Source organism: Mirounga leonina, unplaced genomic scaffold (assembly GCF_011800145.1).
Source record: "Mirounga leonina isolate KUSES-001 unplaced genomic scaffold, KU_Mleo_1.0 Mir_115, whole genome shotgun sequence".
Taxonomy (NCBI): domain Eukaryota; kingdom Metazoa; phylum Chordata; class Mammalia; order Carnivora; family Phocidae; genus Mirounga; species Mirounga leonina.
In genome coordinates, this window is record NW_023270268.1 from 76,099,440 (window position 1) to 76,121,167 (window position 21,728).

Here is a 21,728-nt window from a genome sequence, read left to right on the forward strand (position 1 = left end):
GGATCTTAGCAAAAGACAACTGTTTCTGAACATATCACTCTCCCAACTCCAGTGAGAGTTAAAAGTGGGGAAGCTTTCCTGTTTATCTTTGTAACCCTAGCAACTAGCCTAGCCCTGGGCATATAGAAGGCTCCCAATAAATGTTGGTTGAATAAACTGATTAAGATACATGCTTTAGTGCCAAAGACCTTAATAGGTTTGACCTGAAAGAGGAAAATGATAGTGAATAATATAATAATAATAACAACAACAACTACTTGCCTAGATTGAAGTGGGTAGTAGACTTTCCATGAATTAACTTATTTAATCTACGTGTAACAGGTAATGATAACCCAGTCTGGTTTTTGCTTCTTTTTTTTTTTTTTTTTTAATATTTTACTTATTTATTTGAGAGAGAGAGAGAGAGCATGAGCGGGGTGGAAAGGCAGAGGGAGAGGGAGAAGCAGACTCTCTGCTGAGCAGGGAGCCCCATGTGGGACTCCATCCCAGGACCCTGGGATCATGACCTGAGCCAAAGGCAGACGCTTAACTGACTGAGCCACCCAGGCTCCCATTGCCTCTCTCTCTTAATGCATAATTTTTATGATCATCCCTATCTTGGCTTCTGGTTCACACTAATGAAAATTCAGTCATTTAAGATGCAAGGGAAGCTCAGGATATAGAGTGGCATGATTTGAGCTCCTTGCTTGCCATACCATAGGGAAGCACAGGAGATCCGTAGCCTAACAGGATGCCTTGCTACCCTCAAGCCCACTCCTACCCGTTTCCCCTTTAGTCAGTCACACTCTGGATTTAGGTCTGAGAACTGCAATGGGCCAGCCTAGGGAACAAAGCAACCCCCAATGGAGGTGCTGAAACCCTACCTGATGGCACCCAGAGAGTTTCTGAACCATCCCACCATATTGCCCCACACCCTAGGGTGCCTATGGGCACTGTCCCTTTACCTGGATTCTAGCAACATGGGTGAGCTGAGATGTTGGGCGTCATTGCTTTGGGTTGGAGTCCCATCAGCTCAGTGGGTAATACTAGTTAGCTAATGCTCATCTGAAGCTCTTCCTGGTAGGGGTATGTGTCTGACTAATTAGAAATGCAAGAAGGGATTTGTCTCTACTTAATAAATGGCCTCTGGTAGACAAATAAGGAGTCACAGGGTTCACGGCAAATGCTGAGAAACTCTGTAGAAGGTCTGGAGTTTGGGGCTAACAGCTTCAGTTTAATCTCTGTGCCCATATAGGGCAGGCTATTTGTCTTTTCTGAGTCTGTTAGTTTGCTAAGCCTGCCATAACAAAATCCCATGAGGCGGGGTGGCTTAAAACAACACAAGTTTATTTTCTCACAGTTGTGTTGGCTGGACAGCTAAGATCAAGGTGTTGGCAGGGTCAGTTTCCCTTGAGGCCTATCTTCTTGGTCTGCAGATGGCCACCCCCTGGCTGTCTCTTCACATGACCTTTCCTCTGAGCGTGTGCATCCCTGGCATTTCTCTCCGTGCGTCCAAATCTCCTCTTCTTCTAAGGACACCAGTGAGATTAGATTAGGGCTCACCCTCACTGCCTCATTTCATCTTGATCACTTCTTTAAAGGCCCTGTCTCTGAATACAGTCACATTCTGAGGTAGAGGATTAGGGCTTCAACATACGAATTTTGGGGGTGACAAAATTCCCCCCAGGTCCCTGCCCCATAACAGGCACAATAATAAAACCTACTTCATGAGTTATTTCGAGGACAAAAGAGTTAAAGAATGTGAAGATGTTCTATAAACAGCAATTAGAAATGTTCCTTGTCCCTCTGCTAGAGAGAAGCTGACCTGCACTGGAGGGGGACGGGGCAGTGGGACCTTCTTACCATCCTCAGAAGGAAAGGATGCAAGTGGAGCACTGCCTCGTGGTGGGGCCAGGTTCTGTCCCCACAGTCTAGACAGGTGAATGGTAGCTGGCAAGCCTCTCTCAGACTTGGCCTGCCAAGGCTGTAGCAGGTGTCACCTTGGACTTCTTTCCTGCCTCCAAATTTCCATGGAGATGGGCCACGTGCCCTTGGCCGCTCAGGCACCCAGAGCCCCACAAAGCCAGACACTGATCAGACCGCTTCAGCTTCCCACTGGGTCTGGTCGGCACAGATGAAAGCCTGCTCCAGGCTAAAGAGCTTCAGAGCCAACTCAGAAGCCTGGCAGCCCGAAAAGAGCCTGGGCACAGGGAAATGGAGAACCCCACAAGACTGTTGCTCGATTTTCTGGAGGGGAGAGGCTCTGGGGTTTCCCTGGGCACAAAAGGGTGAGTAAGGAAGGAAGGCTGTAACTGACAATCAGGATTTTCACTGGCCATGTTCCCACCTGGCCTCTCAAAGCACCAGGCCCTCAGGTATCCCAACCACATCTACCCTGAAGAATAATCTAGGACCAATGCTCTTCCTAGAGATCCAAGCTCAGACGCAGGATAGAGGCAGAGGGACATTTGCCGGCAAACTGAGCAGGCAGAAGGGCACATTCCTTGGCATTCTGCAAACCCAACGTGAAGAATGTGCCCCTGAGACAAGCTATGGGGCATCAGAGCATGGGCTCTGGACAGGCTTACATCAATTACTACTGCTTGGCACCCACTAGTGTTATTACCTTGGGAGAAGTATGCCTCTCGCTTCCCCGAGTCTTTCTTTTTTTTTTTTTTTAAGTGGGTTGCATGCCCAGTGTGGAGCCCAACACGGGGCTTGAATTCACAACCCCGAGCTGAGATCAAGAATCAGATGCCCAACCAACTGAGCCACCCAAGTGCCCCCACCCCCCAAGTCTGTCTTTTATCTGGCAAATGGAGATATAATAACTCACTGGCAGGGTCGCAGTGAGGTTTAGAAGTGAAGCAATCAGGAGCCCTGCACAGAAAGCCCTCGAGAAACAGTGGCAGTAATTGTGATTTGATGTTTCCTTAGAAAGAGATGTCTTCAGAATATCCTGTCTTTGCTACATGGTGAATGAGTGGCCCTCTGCAGATGGTCATTAATGTGACCCAGAGAAGGTAGTGAAGGAGGAAAAAAAAAAGGAGGGAGAGGAGGAGATGGAAGATGGGGGAGGGGTGGCTAGGAAAAGAGGGAGGAGAAGGTAAGGGAAGAATGAAGTGCTGGAAAGAAAAGCAGACATACCATGATGGCCAGAGATACTGTGACCTTGAGCTTTTGGGATGACTGCCCCTCCTGGCAAATGAAGCACCCCTATTTCTACTTCTTTTACTCTAAAGCAGGGAGGAGGCTCAGCATTTTATTTGGAAATGAGTTCCTTTAGTTCCTTTCCTTTCCCTGAATTCCTGTGTGTGTGTGTGTGTGTGTGTGTGAGAGAGAGAGAGAGAGAGAGAGAGAGAGAGGAGAGAGAGATACAATCCCACAGTGATGCACTGTTCCTGGGCTGAGCAAGGAGAGCGTTGAGGAGGATCTGGAGATATTTCAGGCATTATTTTGACACCCCTGGTCTAGCTAGGCACCTCCTTGGAGGGAAGTTTCCTTTGTGCCCTGCTGTTGTCATACTTGCAGGTTTCTTCTACTCCCAGGGGTCTGTAAAACCCTATAAGAGCAGATACTGAGTGGTCTTTGCCTTTGGATGATAATCCAGATGGGAACAGGAGAAACAGCCCAGAGCCTCCACTTTCTGAAGAGGAGAGGTGTAGGGTTGCAGTGAAAGGGAATGTGTTGATGTAGCAGGCAGGAGCTGGGATTTTTGTCTCTGCTCTGGCTGTCTAGTTGGGTGACCTTGGGCAAGTCCTCAGGGCCTCCATTCTCCCTGACTTGGGGTGGGGGCAATCTAACCTTCAAGTCTGTTTGAGCTGTTCCCACAGAAGTAGAGGCCGCATTTCCTGACTGTCTGGATCAAAAGCAGATTGGCCACAACCCCTACCATTCCTTACACTGTGCAGAAGACAGAACATTCTGTGCAACCCTACACTAAGGCAAAAGAAAAAGCAAATGCGGGTTCACAATGGCCATTGTTGCTGGCTCCTGAAAGCCTGCTGTGTGGTGGGGTGGGGAGGAAAGAGTGGGGGCCTCCATTCTGTGTGGCTTCCTGGGTTGGGCAGGGCTCTGACGAAAGCTCTGTCTTTTGTGGAAGGGGGGCTTCTAGTCCCCTCTGTGCCCAAGGGTCAGGTGATTGAGAAGGGGAGGTGCAGCGTGCTAGGGAAGTTGTGTGGTGAGGAATTTTTCAGGAAGAAATGATCTCCTGGAAGATCTGAAGTGAGGGTCTGACATCATCATGCCTCCAAGAAAAACCAAGAGTGAGAATGTCTTAGAAGGCCTGGGAGGCAGTGGAGGTATGGGGAATCTCGACTGGGTGGTCCCAATGAAGATGTGAAGAGAATGACCAGTACTGAGCACAGACTCTGGGCCAGGCCTAGAGCTTTACAAAGGTTATTGCTTTTAACCCTCATGGCAACTCTTATTAGATAGAAACTATTATCTCAACATAGGAAAAAAAAAACTCTTGAGGCTCAGAGGGCTTGAGGAGTTTGCCTAATATCACAAAGCATGCGGTATAGCTGGAATTCAAACCAAGGCTTGTCTGACTCCAAAAATAAGCTCAGAATAAAGAACTCAAGGCAGAGACAAAATACCTAGGAGTGATATGATGTCTGATGGGCAGGAAGTGAGCATGGAGGGGCTGAGCCTCTTCTCGGCTCCTCTCAGGGAAGACTTCTTGGCTGCACAATCTTATTAAATGGAATGCTGAATTTCTCGGCTTGAATGTGAAATGCTATTGTTGGTATTTGGTTGGTATATTATCTGGCTTTATTTTGCTCACAGAGCTTGAGAAGCTTCAGTTCCAGGTACAATGTATATAATAAAATAAACCAATTAGTGGTGAGATTTTCCAGTTCAACTCAAACCTGATTCTCAGGCATGACACATATAATAAGGTACATTGCACACATCTACACCCACCAAGCTAATCACAGCTCAGAAAGATGTGCACACCACCCACCTGCCCCAGAAAGGCAAAAGTAGAGACTTGTGATCAGGAGGGACTGTTTCTGGTTGTTGGGTCAGGATTGGCCAGAGATGGGGAGGTGGGGGAGGATATTGCGGTGTCTATCCAGAGAACACCATGTTTGCAATACTAGGACTTGGCCCTAGTCCCAGATCCACCAATTAGTGTTTGGCTTTGGACAGGTCAATTAACCTCCCTGAGTCTCCTTTTTCTAATTATAAAGTGTTTCTCAAGGGGATTAAAATGAGATGATGAGTATAAAATATTTCTAGCATCTAGTGCTAAATTCAAGTAGATGCTTAACCAGTATTGGACGAAGTGGCCTGAAAATGGGAAGTGGTGGGTGCCGGCAGCACGCTGGAGGTGGAAAAGACCCAGGTTCTGGTGTAAGGCCACCGCCCTGTGAACACGGGGAGAGGTTTGGTGCGGAGGCAGACAGGAGGGCGGAGCGTGTGGGTAGAAGCTGGGATTCTGTTGGGTAGTTTGTGGGGAGGGCAGAACCACCCACGGGGCAGCGTCCCCTTTGTCAGTCCCCTACTTCCTCCTGGCTTTTGTTCTCTATTGGCCTCTGAACTGGTCTCCTGCCGCCCGCCCCTTTCCCTGTCCTCTAACCCAAACTGCACACTCCTCTCCCATCTTACTGCTCTGGGCTTAAATACCTTCACCTCTTCCTCTCTTCCTATTATTCGAGGATCATGGACAAATTCCATGGCACATGACTCAAAGATCTCTTATCTTTCCAGCCTTTTTCCTACCTCTGCAGGCTAGTGTTCTAGCCCATAGTCCCCTTCTCTCACTCACTGTCTTTTCAAAGCCTTACCAGCTTCGAGTGTCAGCATATACATGTTCTGTATCTGGCTCATTCATTCATTCATCCATTCATTCTGACATCAAATAGTTCCTGATCTCCTGGGTGCAGGGCACAGCATTGGCAGCCCGGGATCAAGTTCCTAAGGAAAGCCCTCCTTGTCTTGCCCCCTGCATTCTTACGATACTCTGTTTCTGCCACTCCATGGGGCTCGCCTATCATACCAGTGCTAACAGGATTGTTCTCCATGTATTTTCTGGAGATAGACTGTGAGTTCCTGGAGGTCTGGACACCTCGCACTCTTGCTTGCATCCTCCATAGCACCTGGAGCCCTACAGGTACTTGAAGGCAAGTCTGAATCCAGGCTCTGTCCCTTACTGTCTGTGTTCTTGGGCCACGTAACCCTATTAACCTCAGTGTCCTCAGCCATGAAGTAGATTAAATACAGAAGGTTTCCGACTTACAATTTTATGGTGATGCAAAAGCAATATACTTCACGTTCTGAAACCATACTTTACATTTTGAATTTTGATCTTTTCCCAGGCCAGTGACTGGTGGTACCATACTGTCTCGTGCTGCTGGGCAGGGGAGCAAACCGCAGCTCCCCGTCAGTCACACGATCACGGGATAGAGGATGGCTATGCAGACAGGTATTCTGGTTTTCAGTTTCAGCACAGGATTCATTATATTAAATGAGATATTTAACACTTTATTTTAAAATAGCCTTTGTGTTAGATGTTAGTGTTCTGAGCACATTTAAGGTAGGCTATGCTAAGCTACGATGTTCGGTAGGTTCAGTGTAGTAAATACACTTTCAACTTACAGTATTTTCAGCATACAATGGGGTTACTAGGGTGTAACCCCATTGTAAGTCAAGGAATATTTGTAATTAAATATGCAACAGGCTTTGCCCATAAGTAAGTGCTCAGTAAAAAGCAGCCTAATACATATTAATTGATTAATTAAGAACATGAAACACTTCTTACTCAAATTAGGAACAGACGAAGAACCCCAATGTTCAGGCCGTGTGGAGCGGAATGGCCAGTCTGGAGTTTTGCTGTGGGTTGAGTCTTAGCAAACACCTGGTATCAAATGGCTAAGAAGCTGCTACAGAGAAACAGGGACTGGTGTGTGGGCCAAGGTGGGGCAAGCAAAGGCAGAAAAATCTAAGGTGTCTAGACCTGCCAAAGAGCTACTCTAGAAGTTTCTTCTCCATGTGAAAAATGAAGGGTTCATGGGCTCTGTGGTTCTACTTTGAGCAGCAAACTTCTTAAGGCAGGAATTAAGTTGAAGTTTAACTTGAACCTGAGTGAGCACGTTTCCCCCTGCCAATGCTGAGCAGCCTCCAGAGGTACAACTCTACCTTGCCAGTCCCTCCCAGGTCTTGGCTGGGGATGAGGTGGGGAAGAGGAGGAGACACAGCTGGAGTCAGAGCCCTCTTGATTCAGAAGTCAGCTGAGGAAAGACGAGGGACGGCTTTTCTTGACTTTCCGGTGAATTTAGTTGGGTCAGGGCCAGCCAGAAATGAGGAGGCTGGGGCCGGTACTCTGGTGTGTGCAGAAAGAATTCGATGTTGGGCTCTGGTCCCATATCCACCCATGTGTGTGACCATGGGCAGTTCCACAAATCTCCCCGGGGTCTCATTTTTCTAATCTACAAAGTTTCTTCTTGGCATTCTTGGGCAGGGGGGCAGCCGGGCTCACCAGTGCCCTGCTTCTCAAACTCCAACACACATATGATCACCCGGGGGCCTCGTGGAAATGCAGATTCGGCTTCATCAGTCTGCCCTAGGACCCGAGGGTCCATCTTGCTAACACTGTCAGGTGATGCCCTTGCTGCTGGTTGTGGACCACACGAGGTTCTGGAGCAGAAATGGGCAAACCACAGCTTGTGGGCCAAATCCAGCCTGCTGCTTGTTTGTGTCAACAAAGTTGTGTTGCAACACAGCCATGAGCATTCATTTGTGTATTGTCTACGGATGCTTTCACACTAAGTGGATGGAATGAGGTAGCTGCATCAGAGACCGTACAGCCCACGAAGCCTTATTATCTTAATAGTTACTATGTGACCCTTTACAGGAAAAGCCTGCAAATGCCTGCTCTCGGGTACTGAGAACTGACCCGTGTGAGCTAAAAGACCTGCACTTCAGTCCGGGTTGGGCCAAGGACAAGCCACTTCACCTTGCTCTCACCTTCCTTATCTGGAGGACACAATGATCTCTGAATTTCTAAGGAACTTGTGATTCTGGGATTTCAGTGCTACACAGGAAACATCATAGTCTCTATAGAAACAGACTTCTGAGAAGCAGGTGGTGTGGCCTTGATTTGGAAGCTGCAAAAAGCCTACCTGGCCGAACCTGCAGATTGAGCAGGCAGCTCTGACAGGTGCCCTGAGAACCACACCTAATGTAGGGTCAGCTGGGAACAGACAGGGGCTTGGAGAGGGAAGAGTGATGATAGGGAGGTGGACCTCCAGGCCTCCGGTAGAGCTTGATGCCCTGGGACGTTATGCCTCAGCACCACACCCCCAAATTCCACTTTGCTGAGAGATCAACTCAAACACAACTTCCTAACTCACCATGCCAGGTGCCCCTGACTCTGGGTGCTTTTGGTCAACCAATATTAATAAGCCCTTTCGAGGTCTCAGGGACTGTGCTGGGCATAAGAATATAGAGAGAACTATGACATCTGGAGCTGAGGAGCTCATAGTCGGGTGGGAGACACCAGGGAAGGAAATAATTGTAGAAGAGTTCCACAAGCCAGCTGTGAAAGGAAATGCATGACTCTGGGTCTCTAGCGTGGGCCACAGGTGATGCCATTAACAAGGCAAGGAGCATGGGCAGGGGGCGGTGGGATTTAGGAGGGGGGAGGGTGTGTAAATAAGATAATGCTTCACTGGGGGCATGTTGATTCCAGCGTGGGCACCCGAAGAACTGAAAGACAATGCTGTGAAAAGCAACACAGAGTCTCTCTGTAGGCCTGCAACGGGTTAAGAGGAATGACATGTATGTTGCCATGGTTACTCCCCAGCCCTTAGGGGAGACCCAGTGCACACCCAAGTACTCCCAGCTCTTTAGGGATCACTTGCCTTGCTCTATTTCAGCCCCCAGGAGAGACCTTGGCCCAAGAGACCTCTGTGGAATGCACACTTGTTAGGAACATTTCTACTTTCTCTCAACACCCATGAGCAGTAAGTGGCTGACTACTGTTCATTATGACTGCCTTTCTGGTCAGCTCCCCACCAAATGGGAAAATTGGGAACCTACAACTCTGGACAGCTCCTGAACCCAACAGGTCACCTTCTGTTATGGTTTCATGCAAGTGAAAAGCCCTGAGAAGCAAAGAATTCACAGGCTCACAGTTATTTTCTTGGCTCATCTGAGCTCCAGCTCCTCACCTGGGAACAGGAGCCTGAGATGGCTGGATGGCAGCCCACTCCCTTGCTTTGACATTTAGGGTACGGGCCATACAATCCGTGAAAATCCACATGGGCACAGCATGGAGGCAGAGAGAACCATGTGTGCCCCTGAAGTAGTGGAATCAGCTGAAGTGGAAGATTTCCCCTTCCCAGGCAAGACATCTGCATCGGGGCAGATTTAGGACTCTGTGTTTGCTAGGAGGGTACCTGTGTGAGGCCTGCTCAGTTGGTTCGGGGACGAGGCTAGGGGGGCATCGCTGTGAACCCCACACTGGCTGGCTGGCCTCGCTGGGGGTCCAGGTAGACCTGCGACTCTGCTTTTTTGCCGCTTAGCACAGATCCTAATTATATGCTTATCTTTTGGATTATTGTATTGAGGCCTGGCTCCCATGCTCCCTAATGGCTACAGGGACCATGTCTGTTTTTGCTCATCACTGTCCCCTGGTGCCTGGCACCTGATAGGTGCTTCATAATGTGTGCTGAATAGATGACAGAAAGCCTGTCCCCGCTGCTGGAAAACTGACATGAAGGATACACTCTACCAGTGGTGGTCTGTCTCCCTGTCTTCATTTACCAGGTATTACAAAAATTATTACCAATGGAAGTCTGGGGAGATTTTGCCCTCTCTGCTTAGAACTTTGTATAGGACACCCTGTTTGCAGTTCAAATGGGATTGACTAAGAAATCACTGAGAAAAGTGTTCCTTTAATAGCAGATAGACAGAGGGGCTTAGGTGTGGATGACTTAGCCTCAAGGCTATTGCTCTTTTAAGGGTAAAGGCTGGATTGTGACAGATAACGAGGCTCAGTGAAGAATGTGAGAAAATGTGTAGGAAGTCCCCTCATTCATACCTTGAGTGGGTCTAAAGAGAAACAATGGCAGAGCTTCCCAGCCTTCACTCCCCAACCTTGCAGGGACTGGTCCAGCCTTGTGTCATGCCCTTGGTGCTTCACCTGGATTCAAGACTTGGCACACTTACTCTTATCTTGCTTCACTGGAGAGCCAGCTCAGGGGTAACTCCCATATTGGAAGCAATAGCCAAACCAACTGAAGCATAATGCCGTCAAATAACCCTAGAGGTACAGGTTTTCAGAGCCACAGGTAATTTAAAAATAATCTAGATCAAATTTCTGAAAGCAGAGGTTAAGAGAGCGAAACTCTAAATCTGGCCCCTTTCTTATGATACACTAAATATTTATCACCCTCCATTTATCACTAAACAATAATTCTGATTACTACTGATGAAGCTCTCACCATGTTCCAGGCACTCTGCTAAATGCTCTACGTGGATGATTTCATTTAACCCTCAAAACAATGCTGAATGAGAGAGACTATAATTGTTTCCATTTTGTATGGGTTGAAATGGAGACTTGGGGAGGTTTAATGACTTAACCAATGTCACGTGGCTGGTGGTGGGAAGGCCTGGGTCTTTCAACTTCTAGCTCAATGTTTCGCCCCTTTTCCTACATTGATTCTAAGTCCTCAAGATAGATCTGAATTACTCATTTGCAGATAGTTGCCACATTTTACTTATCAATTGAGTCTAATGGTATCACGAGATGAAACTCTCAGCCTCATAAATACTCACATGTAACTCTTTAAAATACCTTTTTTTTTTTTATTTTTTTCAAGATTTCCACTGAGTGCTTGTTCCTGTTCCCTCCCTCCAAAAAACATTTCTGTAGAACAACGTGAGCCAGGTGGGTAAGATGTTAGGCTTTGAAGGGAACACAAAGATGAAGATCACATGCTCCCCATTTTCCTGGTACTGGCAGGAGAAAGAAATGACAATGATACACATGCCTATGAAACAGGGTGACCCATAATCAGTGTACTGTCAAGACAGCAAAATCAAGTGCTCTAGGAATACAGAGGTTGGATTCACTTCCAGAGGTGCCACCATAAGCTCCAGAAAGGAGACAGCCCTGGACGTAGACCTTAAAGGATGAGCAGAATTTTCACAGGTCTATGTGGAGCCTTTTCTTGGCCTGGTATATAAACATTTTCTGTTTTCTGAGTGTCTGGCGTGTACAATACATGCAATAGGATTTTCAAATAAATTTTCTGGTTGGACACTAGCCACTTGAGGCTAGCTAGGAATCATGGACTTGGTTCTGATGCTACCACTGGATGTAAATTGTGTAAAAGGCCCCCTTCTCTGGGCCTCTGTTTTTTCCCAGCTATGAAGTAGGGATATGGAAGGGAGTGGGTGTAACCTTGCTCATGGGTCTCTGGTTAGGATCACATGAAGTTAATATATGCAAAACTAATTGTAAGCCAAAATGAAATGCAAATATAAGGGATTATCTATCACTCTTCTTATTGGTGTTATAAAAATGAAAAAGAACCAATGCCCACGTACTGTTCATTATCTAACAACTTTGTTTTGACTAACCACACTGGGTCAGGCACCGGGGATACAAAGATGACTACGCCAAGCCTCCATGCTTGGAACATGAAAGGTCTAGGAAAGGAGATGTCGGTACAATTGATGTTATAAGTTTAATGTGCTAGGACAATGGTTGAGCTGGACTTTGGCAGAAGCTCTGCTCCTTTTTATTGCTAGTACAGGTAGATGGCAATGCTAAAGTTAAGAACTTCAAAATCAGAAATTTAACAGGTATGTCCCAGAATAAACTAGGATGAAAGGTGAGGGGAAATTTTTTAAGTTTGAGCTTATACTATGTTCCAGGCACTTTCACATCCATCATCTTCATAAAAAGTTAGATATTATTATGCCCATTTTACAGATGAGGAAGCTGAGACTCCCAGGAAGTTGGGTTTATAAAACCGGAAGGTGTAAAGCCTAAATGTAAACCCACATCATTCAATTGCAAGCATGGTGCTTTTCCTGGCACTCATTGTGTTCTAACTAGGCAATGTTTTTATAGAACTCATTCCATGCTCATTCTGAACGACCTTACTTCTTAGATTGCTTTTCGAAGGAGAAAGACTGATCTGTGATGAAGAGGTTTGACAGTAACCCCTTCTAGTGCATTTCCTCTTATACCTCCTAAGAGAAATTGCTTCCCTCCCACTGCTCTCTCCTGACTTCTTCCTCACCTCTAATCCCAATGAAATTGCCAAGGAGTAAAGAATCCCAGCAAATGAAGAGCCTGTTGAGAGAGATTCCTGCCTTCCCAGCAGCTGGCCTAAAAACTGAAACAAAACACACTGAAAGATGGAAGGAACCTGCCAGATGATTTAGCTCAAGGAGCCCACCTAGACCGACACCTAGCCATGCCTTAATTTTGTGGAGCTGCAAGGAACCTGTGATCTATAGGAGCCTAGTTGCCTATTTTACAGATAATGAAAACTGAAACCCAACAGGGTGAAAGACTTGCCCAACATCGCACACTAGTGAGAGGCAGAGTATGGACTGGAACCCAGTCTCTCGACTCTCAGGCCGATGTTCTCTATGAAAATAGGTTGTCTCTTTAGCTTTCCCCCATTAACATCTCAACGGAAATGAGATCACAGCCCTTTCAAAAGAAAGATCAATGCCACTTTCTCTGTAAAGCCCAGAAGCCAGGCCCCACTTTGGCCTCTGCTCTGATCAGCTCATGTCCTCATCGAAAGAACAGGAAGTAGCTCATTTTTAGCTCTGAAAGCACATTCTGGGGGTGGGAAAGGGGGATTTGGGGAAGAGAGTTCCTGTAGATGATGGGTAGATCAGCAGACACATTCCTCTCGCTGGAAGGGGAAGATACATGGTTCAATATGTAAGGAGAAGATAAGTCCTTGAGTCCTAACCAGAACATGTCCTCAGCAAGAGCTTCTCCACACCCTGGGGGGGGGGGGGGGGCAGGTAGGGGGAAGATTCTGCCCTGATTCTGTTCTGCTGGAACTGGATGTCAGGGTGGGTGTGGGGTAGGAGCACCAGGGTGGGAAAATTTGTATAAACTTTCTACAACCTCCAATGCTTCCCCACCCTCTGCTAGCACCCACAACTTCCCCTGCCAAGGGAGGAAGGAGGAACACATTATTCAGTTTAATAATTTATACAAATTGAAAAGTTTACTGTGTGAAATAAAGGGGACTTAAGAGGGCAACAGAGAAATAAAAATTCCTGAGTCCTCCCTTAAAGGCTTGAGGTGTAGAGATGACACCTCTGGATGACCTTGCCTTGGAATAGAACAATCTGTCTAACAGATGGGTCTGAAATAAGCAAGTAACCCCTCCCTTTGATGGTCAGCCAAATTTTGTCTCCTTCTATGGTAGGATCACATCCAGTGTTAGCACCTGTCAGCCAGGGACATCAAAGAACAGAGATCCAGATCCACGGATAGTTTGTCTATGTTAGTGGTTCTCAAAACTGGCAGCCCATCAGAGTTGTCTGGGGAGCTCATTATAAATTTAGATTCCCAGGAACCAACCCGGTGATTATTAGGTGGATCTGGGGTAGGGCTCAGGAACCTTCATTTCCAATAAGCAGGCCTGGTGTAAGAACCAATGATCTGGTTCAACCCCATTCATTCAGCTATCAAAATTTTACACGAGATCCTGGTTTTACAGCAAGAGAAAACTGAGGCGCCAAAAATAGTTAGTGCCAGTACTTGGACTTGTACCCAGCCTCCTGCCTCTTGGTGTGGTATCTTTGCCAATACCCTCACACATGGCTTTCTTCCCTCAGCTCACCAGTCTACTGAGAACCCCTGAGGATCATTGGGGGCCATTTATCCAAACCACAGAGGAATCAGAGCTGCCCAGGTACTCTGATTAAGTTCCTACTTGGTTCATTGGTGGAAATGGCTGGTAAGGGGTAGGGCTGAAGGTGTGTTCGGTATCCTAGTGGGCTGACAGGGCAAGGTCCAGCTGATGGCCTCTAAGGCATACTTCCCAGTTGCTCCAGTCAGGAAGTATAGTCAGTCCATAGAAGCAACCTGCTGTGTTAGAGGAGAAAGGGTGTCAGAGGCAGAGGGATGAGGGGGAGAGTGACAGAAGATGAAGTCACTAAGGTAACGTGAGGCCAGACTATCTAGGGCCCTCTGGGCCACATATAGATCTTTGGCTTTTACTCTGAGCCACTGCAGGATTTTGAGCCAGAGAGTGGCATAATCTGACATATTTTCCCAGGGGTCCTCTGATGTAGTGGTGAGAACAGACTCTATAGGGCAGGGAGGGATAGAAGCAAGGAATCCAGTTAGGAGGATTTATAGTAAGCCAGGGGACAGAGCAAGGTGGCTCAGATCAAGGTGGCAGAAATGCAGGGGTGAGAAGTGACTGGATCCTGGATACTTTTTTAAAAGTAGAGCTAACAGATTTTCTGATGGGTGGGATGGGAGGTGTGAGAGAAAAAGGAGTCAAGGATGGTGCCAAGTGTTTTGGCTCGAGCAACGGGCAGGCTGGAGTTAACATCAACTGAAATGGAGAAGGCTATGGGTGGAGAAGGTCTGTGGGAGGGACATCGGGAGTTTGGTTTTGGGCATGCTGAGTCACTGACACTCACGTGGTATTTAAATAAAGTCTCACGCCTGGATGAGGTCATCCAAAGAGTGAGCACAGACAGAAGAGAGGATTGAGGCCCTTGCCGGTGGGCTGCCAGCACCAAGGGATTAGAGAGATGGAGAATCAGTGAAAGAGACTAGAAAAGGGTAACCATTGGGGGAGCAGGGAAACAGGAACCGGTGGAATCCTAGTATTTGCAGGAACAGGGAGGGACCGGGTGGAATGCCACTGCTGAGTGAAGGAAGATCAAGTGTGAGAACTGACTATTGGATTTAGTTACCGGAGGGCACTGGTGACCTTGAGAGCAGCGTTTGACTCCTGACCTCAGAGTCTCAGTTTGACAACTGACTGTTATTTAGGGCTCCCTTACTGTTAAGTTTTCTCTTCTCAATTAGGTTGTAAACATTGCAACAACAGGGAAGATGAGTTGGCAGAGCCCAAGAGCAACGGGCCCTGGTACAGTTTGCTAACAGACCCACCTGAATGCCCCTCTCCACTGGGGCGCCGACCTAGAGCAATTTTCCTCATGCCTTGCTTACCTTGGACGCAGAATTTCAGTTCTTTGGGGTCAGTGATGACTTTCCTGCTTTCCCGGATCACAGCCCGGTTCTTCTTGGTTTCTCCCCAGAGATTGGTGCCACCGTACATGCTGGGAATGTTGAGAATGGCAATGCCCTCAAGGAAGATGTTGCTCAGGTCTACCTCAACCCCGTCACACTGAGGGGCAGAGAGAAAAGATCATTGGTTAGTGTTCTCAGTGTACCCCGACCCAAGCGCTATGTGTATGTGTGTGTGGTGGGGGTTCTCATGAAGGGTGTGATGGGCCCTCAGCCAGGAGCTCAATCTTGAGCAAGGTGGCGGAGGCCTAATGCCTTGGCCATTGAAGTGGGTTGGGGAGATGCAGTCCTGGTCAGCTCTGAGGACAGCAGTACAAGGCTTCAGATCTAGAAGGGCTTTAGGGATGGTTCTCAAGACAACTGCAAACCTGTTCTCTGGTCCAACCTCATTATCATCAATTCTGTCCCTGCCTAACCATTGTGAAGATATGGTGGGAAGCTGAGCCCCGAACCTAACACATAGTAGATTCTGAACAAAGGAGAGAAAAGTTTCACTTTACACCCCCCCCCCCCCTTATTTTATCCCTCCGGTGAAAAGGACAAGATGTGGAGACTTGGAAGGCTTTCAGATACAGCATGGAATAGAGTCAATGGTATTGTCATAGCATTTTATGGTGACAGATGGGAGCCACCCCTGCGGTGAGCACAGCATAAGGCATAGAGTTGTTGAATCGTTATATTGTACACCTGAAACGAATGTAACATTATGTGTCAAGCATATTTCAATAATAAAGAAAAAAGATTTGGAAGGCTTGCAGAATTCACCTGTCTCCCGTATCTGCATTTTAAGTGCCATTTTGGCCCTTGTGCTTGCTGACGTTGCAGAGTGTCTTTATCCACTCTCCACCACCCCCGCATCCCCCACCCCAGGTACGAAAGGCCAGATGGCTTGAATCTGCCTGTCTCAAATATCTATAAGGTCAGCCTCCTTTTGGCATACTGTTTACCAATGCAGCAAGAAATGTATTAATTCTGATCGTTGTTCCTCACGACTGTAGGTAGTTTACTTCCTTTACAGCAGAAAACAACCAGACCCAGAGAAGGAAGTTAAGTTATTCAAGGTTGTACAACTGATATATAAAAGAGCAAGGATTCAAAGTTAGGGAATTTGACTGTAAAGCCCAAGGTCTTTAGCTTACTTATTGTGAGGCAGGAAAAATGAAAAGCATGCAACAAAAATCCACTGTCTTTGGGGTTACCTACAAACCCAAACTTCCAGAGATTTCTCAACAGAGGAGGAGCAGGAAGGAAGGGCTTATTGCCATTCATATTTGCTTACCTCTTGATATCTTCAGAGCTCTTAATTTATGGTACCTTATCATCCCCGTGGCTTGTCCCCCAACTACAAAATGGAATGGAGTGAGCTTCTCTGGTGATTGGAAACTCATTTCTTCACTGGAAAGTTCTGATTATTTGAAAGCTTGTCTCTTTATGTTGAACTAGATTCTCTTTCTTCCTGCTTCCACCTATTGGTCCTTGTCTCCCTTCTGAAGCCAGACAGAATGACCCTCCTTCCTCCTCCATGGGGACAGCCCACCAGCTACATGATGACAATCATCATCACTGTTCAGATGTATTAAGCATTTGCCATCTGCCAGGTAAGCTTTTGTACACAGCTCATTTATTACCTTCATAATAATCTTGGAAGTCAGTTACTGTGACTATCTCCTCTTTATGGAAGATCACACAACCGCCAATGTCAGAGCCAAGATTTAAACCCATATCTCTTTGCCTTCAGGCCCAATCATGCTCTTTCCAAGACACTGCATTGCACACCAAGGACAATGAGACACACCAAGTGGTTAAGCAATTAACCCAAAGTCACACAATGTACAAATGGAAGTACGCAGACTTGATGGCAGGTAGTCAGAGCCTAAGTCCTAACGACCCCTTTATCTCTCCTCCCTCTCACACCGCCATTTTGGTTGTGCCTCTTCTGGGTGGAACACGGTCAGCTCTCTCAGCCGCTCCTGTGGGACCTGGTTTCCAGACTTCCCTGTCCTGGCTGCCCTGTTCTGCACAGACTACTGTTGGTTACTCTCCCATTCTGTAAGGCCTCCAGCATTGTCACAGGATCTGATGGCAAAGGCGGCCAGGACAGGAGCACATCCTGGGGCTGGGCTCCCCTCACACGGTCATTCCCCCAGAAATAAGATAATGTGGGAAACCCATGGAAAGGCGCAACACATGTCCCCCATTATCATTATCCTTATTGTTAAATATGATCACAGTTGTACTAGCTCTTTTGTTAGCAGCTAGATGAGAGCTGAATCACTTCAGCTTGAATGGGTGATCATCACAGACACCCAGACCCTCAGCCCATTATCTACTTCTCAGCCAGCTCTTCCCTATTGTGACCTTGTGTAAGTATTTTTTAAAATAATGTAGACATAGGGCTTTACATTTACGTCAATCAATTTCATTTGGTTCCTAGCCCAAGTCCCCTCCGTCCATCTAGTTCATTTTAAATCTTCACTCTATGACCCCTTGCCATAGCCTTCCTATCATTTGGGGACTAAGTCATTAACACATGTATATAAAGGGCAAAAACAGGGGCCAGGCCCTCTCCTTGGTCAGTCTAACATGGCAGACACTGTGCATTACATAGCCCTCGAGGTGTGGCTGCCTTGCTGGGGCTGCAGCCTCTGGATGGGACTGTCACTCAGTCTCCTTTTCATTACCATGTGGAATCATGGAAATTAAAAAATGAGAGCGCCTTAAAAGAACATGCCCCATCTTTCATAAATGAGGCCCAGAAGGGTTTAGAAACTTGCCTGTGGTCACTCAACTTACTAATGGTGGAACCAGACTAGCATCCAGGTCTCCACACCTCAATCCTGTGTTCTCTCCACTAAAACACAAGATTGTGCTGAGACCAAACACCATTTTTCTAAATGACCACCCTACAATCTCTGTCAGAAAAGGAATAAGAGAACTCATATTAAATCACTAATATCTATGTGCAAAGGGCAAACACTTGGTTAATAATTTATTTCAGAAACTTGCCAGGGATTGGGATGTCTCCTTTTCTAATTTTTTGAAAACTGGGTATTTGTCCATTTACCTCTCATTGGATGAATCCTACTCTGTTTTCAAGATTTGTCAAAGCGGCCCCTGAAGGACATCTACAGGTTTGTCCAACAACATGGATTCTAATGGGTGTGTTTTTCCAAGGCCAGTTAGTTCTCTTTTGATCTACCCTGGGCTCTGGTACCCACCTTTAGCATCTCTTCTTCCATTTTTTTGTTAGGGTTACTCTCTGGAAAAGGTAAAAATTCTTTTGGTGGGCCAAGTCCTAATGAGCTATTCTTTCCATGTTCTCTTTCGCTTCATTGTCTAACATTCTGTTTGGCCTCCAGCATCAGGTCTGAGTTGCTTTTGTGCGTTCACACTTGGTTGCATGGTCACACCCTGCTTTTGCATGTACATGTACAGTCTCCTGAAAGCATGGGCCCAACCCAGAGCGCCCTGCTGCAGTCATGGTAATTTTTATAAATCTTTTCCCTTTTCTTCCCAATGGAATTAATGAATTGTCAAAAATTTATTTTGGAATATCTTCTATCCTTCCTATCCTTTCTACATAAATTCTTACGTAAGGATTCAGGCTAGAATCCCACTGGGTCAGACTTTTTTTCCAAACTCTCTGAAATTAGCTTGGCTCAACTCTGTCCAGCACTGACTTCCTGTACCCTTATCACTTCTGAGACAAAACGACACTTTCCCTCTTGGTTGTAGTTACTTCCACATCATCTCAATTTATTTATTGTTGGTCAAAATGCCCCTTCCCTCCTAGAGACAATAATAAGAATAGCATGAACAGCTCACATTTGGCGAGAGCTTCCTTGGGCAATGTGCTGGTCCTTGCCCTGCCTTCTCTCTTGGGATCCTCAGGGCACCACTGCTACCGCCCAAATGACAGGGTCTCATGGGGGTTAAGGTGCTTGCTCAAATCTACATAACTTGCCCCTCTACAGGCTGGCAGAGCAAGGATGCAAACCCAGGCAGTCAGACGCCAGATCCTACTCTGGAGATGAAAGAGTCAATGAGGCAAATCAGGACTTTTGCTGATGCTAGACTTATAGCAAAATTAAACTCCAGCTGTTGTCTGAATAATTGAAATCTTCCCACCACTACTCTGTCTTGCAGAGTACTTAGAGCAGTGCCCGGCACATCAATGTTGGATAATAGTATTATACCTTGCCTTGTTGCCAGCTTTGTTTAAAAAAAAAAAAAGTACACCACTAGGCTCAGCATAGCCTTGGCACAGCAGATTCCACAAAGTCATCTTTCTTCCCTGCTGCCGTTTTAAGTGTACCCTGTCCCCTCCATCTCCAGTCATAACCAGCTAGGAGTGTTAGCTATTAACTCGGTCAGTTGTTAACCTCTCTCCGCAAGAGCAAACAGTCCTCCCTCTGCTTTCTGATGGATTGTCCCCTTCCCTCATTATGTCTTGGGTCATAGGCAGACTGGGGCAAATAGAATAGAAGAGATGGGAGTGCCTGGAGGCTGTTGGACAGTGGGCGCCCTCACCTTTGGAATGCACCTATCTGAAAACTGAGAGGCAATGCAGTGTCTTGGAAAGAGCATGATTGGGCCTGAAGGCAAAGAGATACGGGTTTAAATCTTGGCTCTGACATTGGCGGTTGTGTGATCCTTCCTTAAAGCTCCTTAACCTCTTGGAGCTTTAGTTTGTCATCTGTAAAATGGGGGTGGGTGGTGGAATAACCCCGAAGTGTCTACTTTGAGGGTCTGAGTGGTGTCTGGAAAGCAGTAGCATTCCATAACTGTCTACATTGTTATTACAGTTAATAATAATATTACCTGTGCCACCTCAGGCATATTTCAACGTGGAATCAGTCCCACTACCTGAGACCTTGCTGGAAAAATTTTAAGGGCCTCTTGGCCCCACCCACGCTTGTGAGAGCCCCGCCAGGCCATACCTGCATGCCCACTCTCCAGGGCTCTTGGCCTAGACATTACACATTGATTTCTTTCAGAACCCCAAGCCTGCTTAGATCTTGGGAAGGTGGAAAGCCGCCGTGCTGGATTTGGGAAAGTGAAGCCGAGAGTGGTACACCGTCGGCTTAAATAGAACATCGGCCCCAGGGCGGCTCCCGGGTGGGTTCCTGAGCTAAATCCTCCACCAGTTCCATGACGTCATCGGGCCCCCTCCCCCTGCTCCGGCTGGGGCGGGGAGAGGGGGGCGCCCTCCAGGGGAGAGTGCAAGGAGCGCGGCGGTCCCTGAACGCACTATTAGCCGTCCCTAACCTAGGACTGGGCTAAGCAGGCTCCCTTCCAGGCTGAGGCTGCGCTGAACTCAGGTATTTATAGCCTGCTGTGGGGCCGAAACAGAGAGCTCTTGTCCCGGCAGCGAACGCGCACACGCCCGAAGTCGTGCTCACAGTCACACTGGGACGACGGGCCGCCTGGGTCCGAGGCGGCGCTGCAGGCCCCGGGCGGGGCGCGGTGCTCGAGTCCAGCTCGGCTCCTGCGCCCTTGGAAGCGGTTCAGGAATCTGCCGAAGCACCGGCCGGGAGGGCCCGCGCCCGCCTCCTCCCAGGCCCCGCTGCGCCGGCCCGCAGCTGTCGGCCACGTTCGCCACGGCCCCCCTTGAGAAGACAATGCCCCTAGTTCTGGTTTCTTTGTGAGCCCGGGATGGTTGGTTTGTCTGGCGGAGAGCCAGTGAGTAAGCAACCAGAGACGGGGTTAGGGAGCCGGAGCGCGTTTCTGAGCAAATGCAAAGCACTGGGAATACGTACCCCTCCCCTCCCTCCCAACCGCCCTCCGCCCTTCGTCTCTCGGATCCCTAAAATCCCCGTAACTCTGGGCAGAACCAGGACCCGCCAAGTTCTCCGTACGCCCCGAGAAGGGCAGAGAGCACAGGAAATGAGGGAGGCATCGATGCTCCCCTGCTCCGGCTGCAGGCTTTTCCGCGCCCCAGTGCCTGTCGGCCTCGGTGACCTGAAAAAGGCGGCGGATCTGAACCTCCTCCCCGCTGAGCGAGGCCGCCTCCGTTTCAGCCCTGTCGATCCTATTTCTGAAGGTCCTCAGAGAAGGAGATCCCATAATTTACTTGATGACCTGTTTCAGTTTTTAGCAACTAGGAAATTCTCCCTTCTTCTAACCTCAATTCACGGGGCCACGGATTACGTCGATTTTCTCTGGTTTAGAACGCAGATTGTTTTGTTTCATCTTCTTGCGGTTGGTCTGTGTCTGTCTGTCTCTCTGGGATGACCCCTCCCGGGCCAGATCGGAGGTGTAACCCAGGCCTCAGTGGCTCTGGGGCATTTGTCCCCCTTCGGCTTGACATTTTCTCTCTTGGGTTCCCTGCACTGCCTTGTCTTGATTTGTCCGTCCCATCTTTGCTGATTCCGTCTCAGTCTTTCTTTTTCAATCTTTGTATTATGGGTATTTCTAAGTACACAGGAAAGTAGAGTAATAAATCCCATGTACACCACATCTCAGCTTAAGCAATTAGCAACTC

At 47.6% G+C, this 21,728-nt stretch overlaps 1 protein-coding gene across 1 annotated transcript in view; it reads right to left on the bottom strand.

Moving 5' to 3' along the window:
• Nucleotides 1-21,728, bottom strand: part of DGKG (diacylglycerol kinase gamma) — a 208,205-nt gene that overhangs the window by 32,822 nt on the left and 153,655 nt on the right. Inside the window, exon 22 of the mRNA XM_034999770.1 lies at nucleotides 15,167-15,344. Coding sequence (XP_034855661.1) covers nucleotides 15,167-15,344 — 178 coding nt within the window. The remainder of the gene's footprint in view (nucleotides 1-15,166; nucleotides 15,345-21,728) is intronic.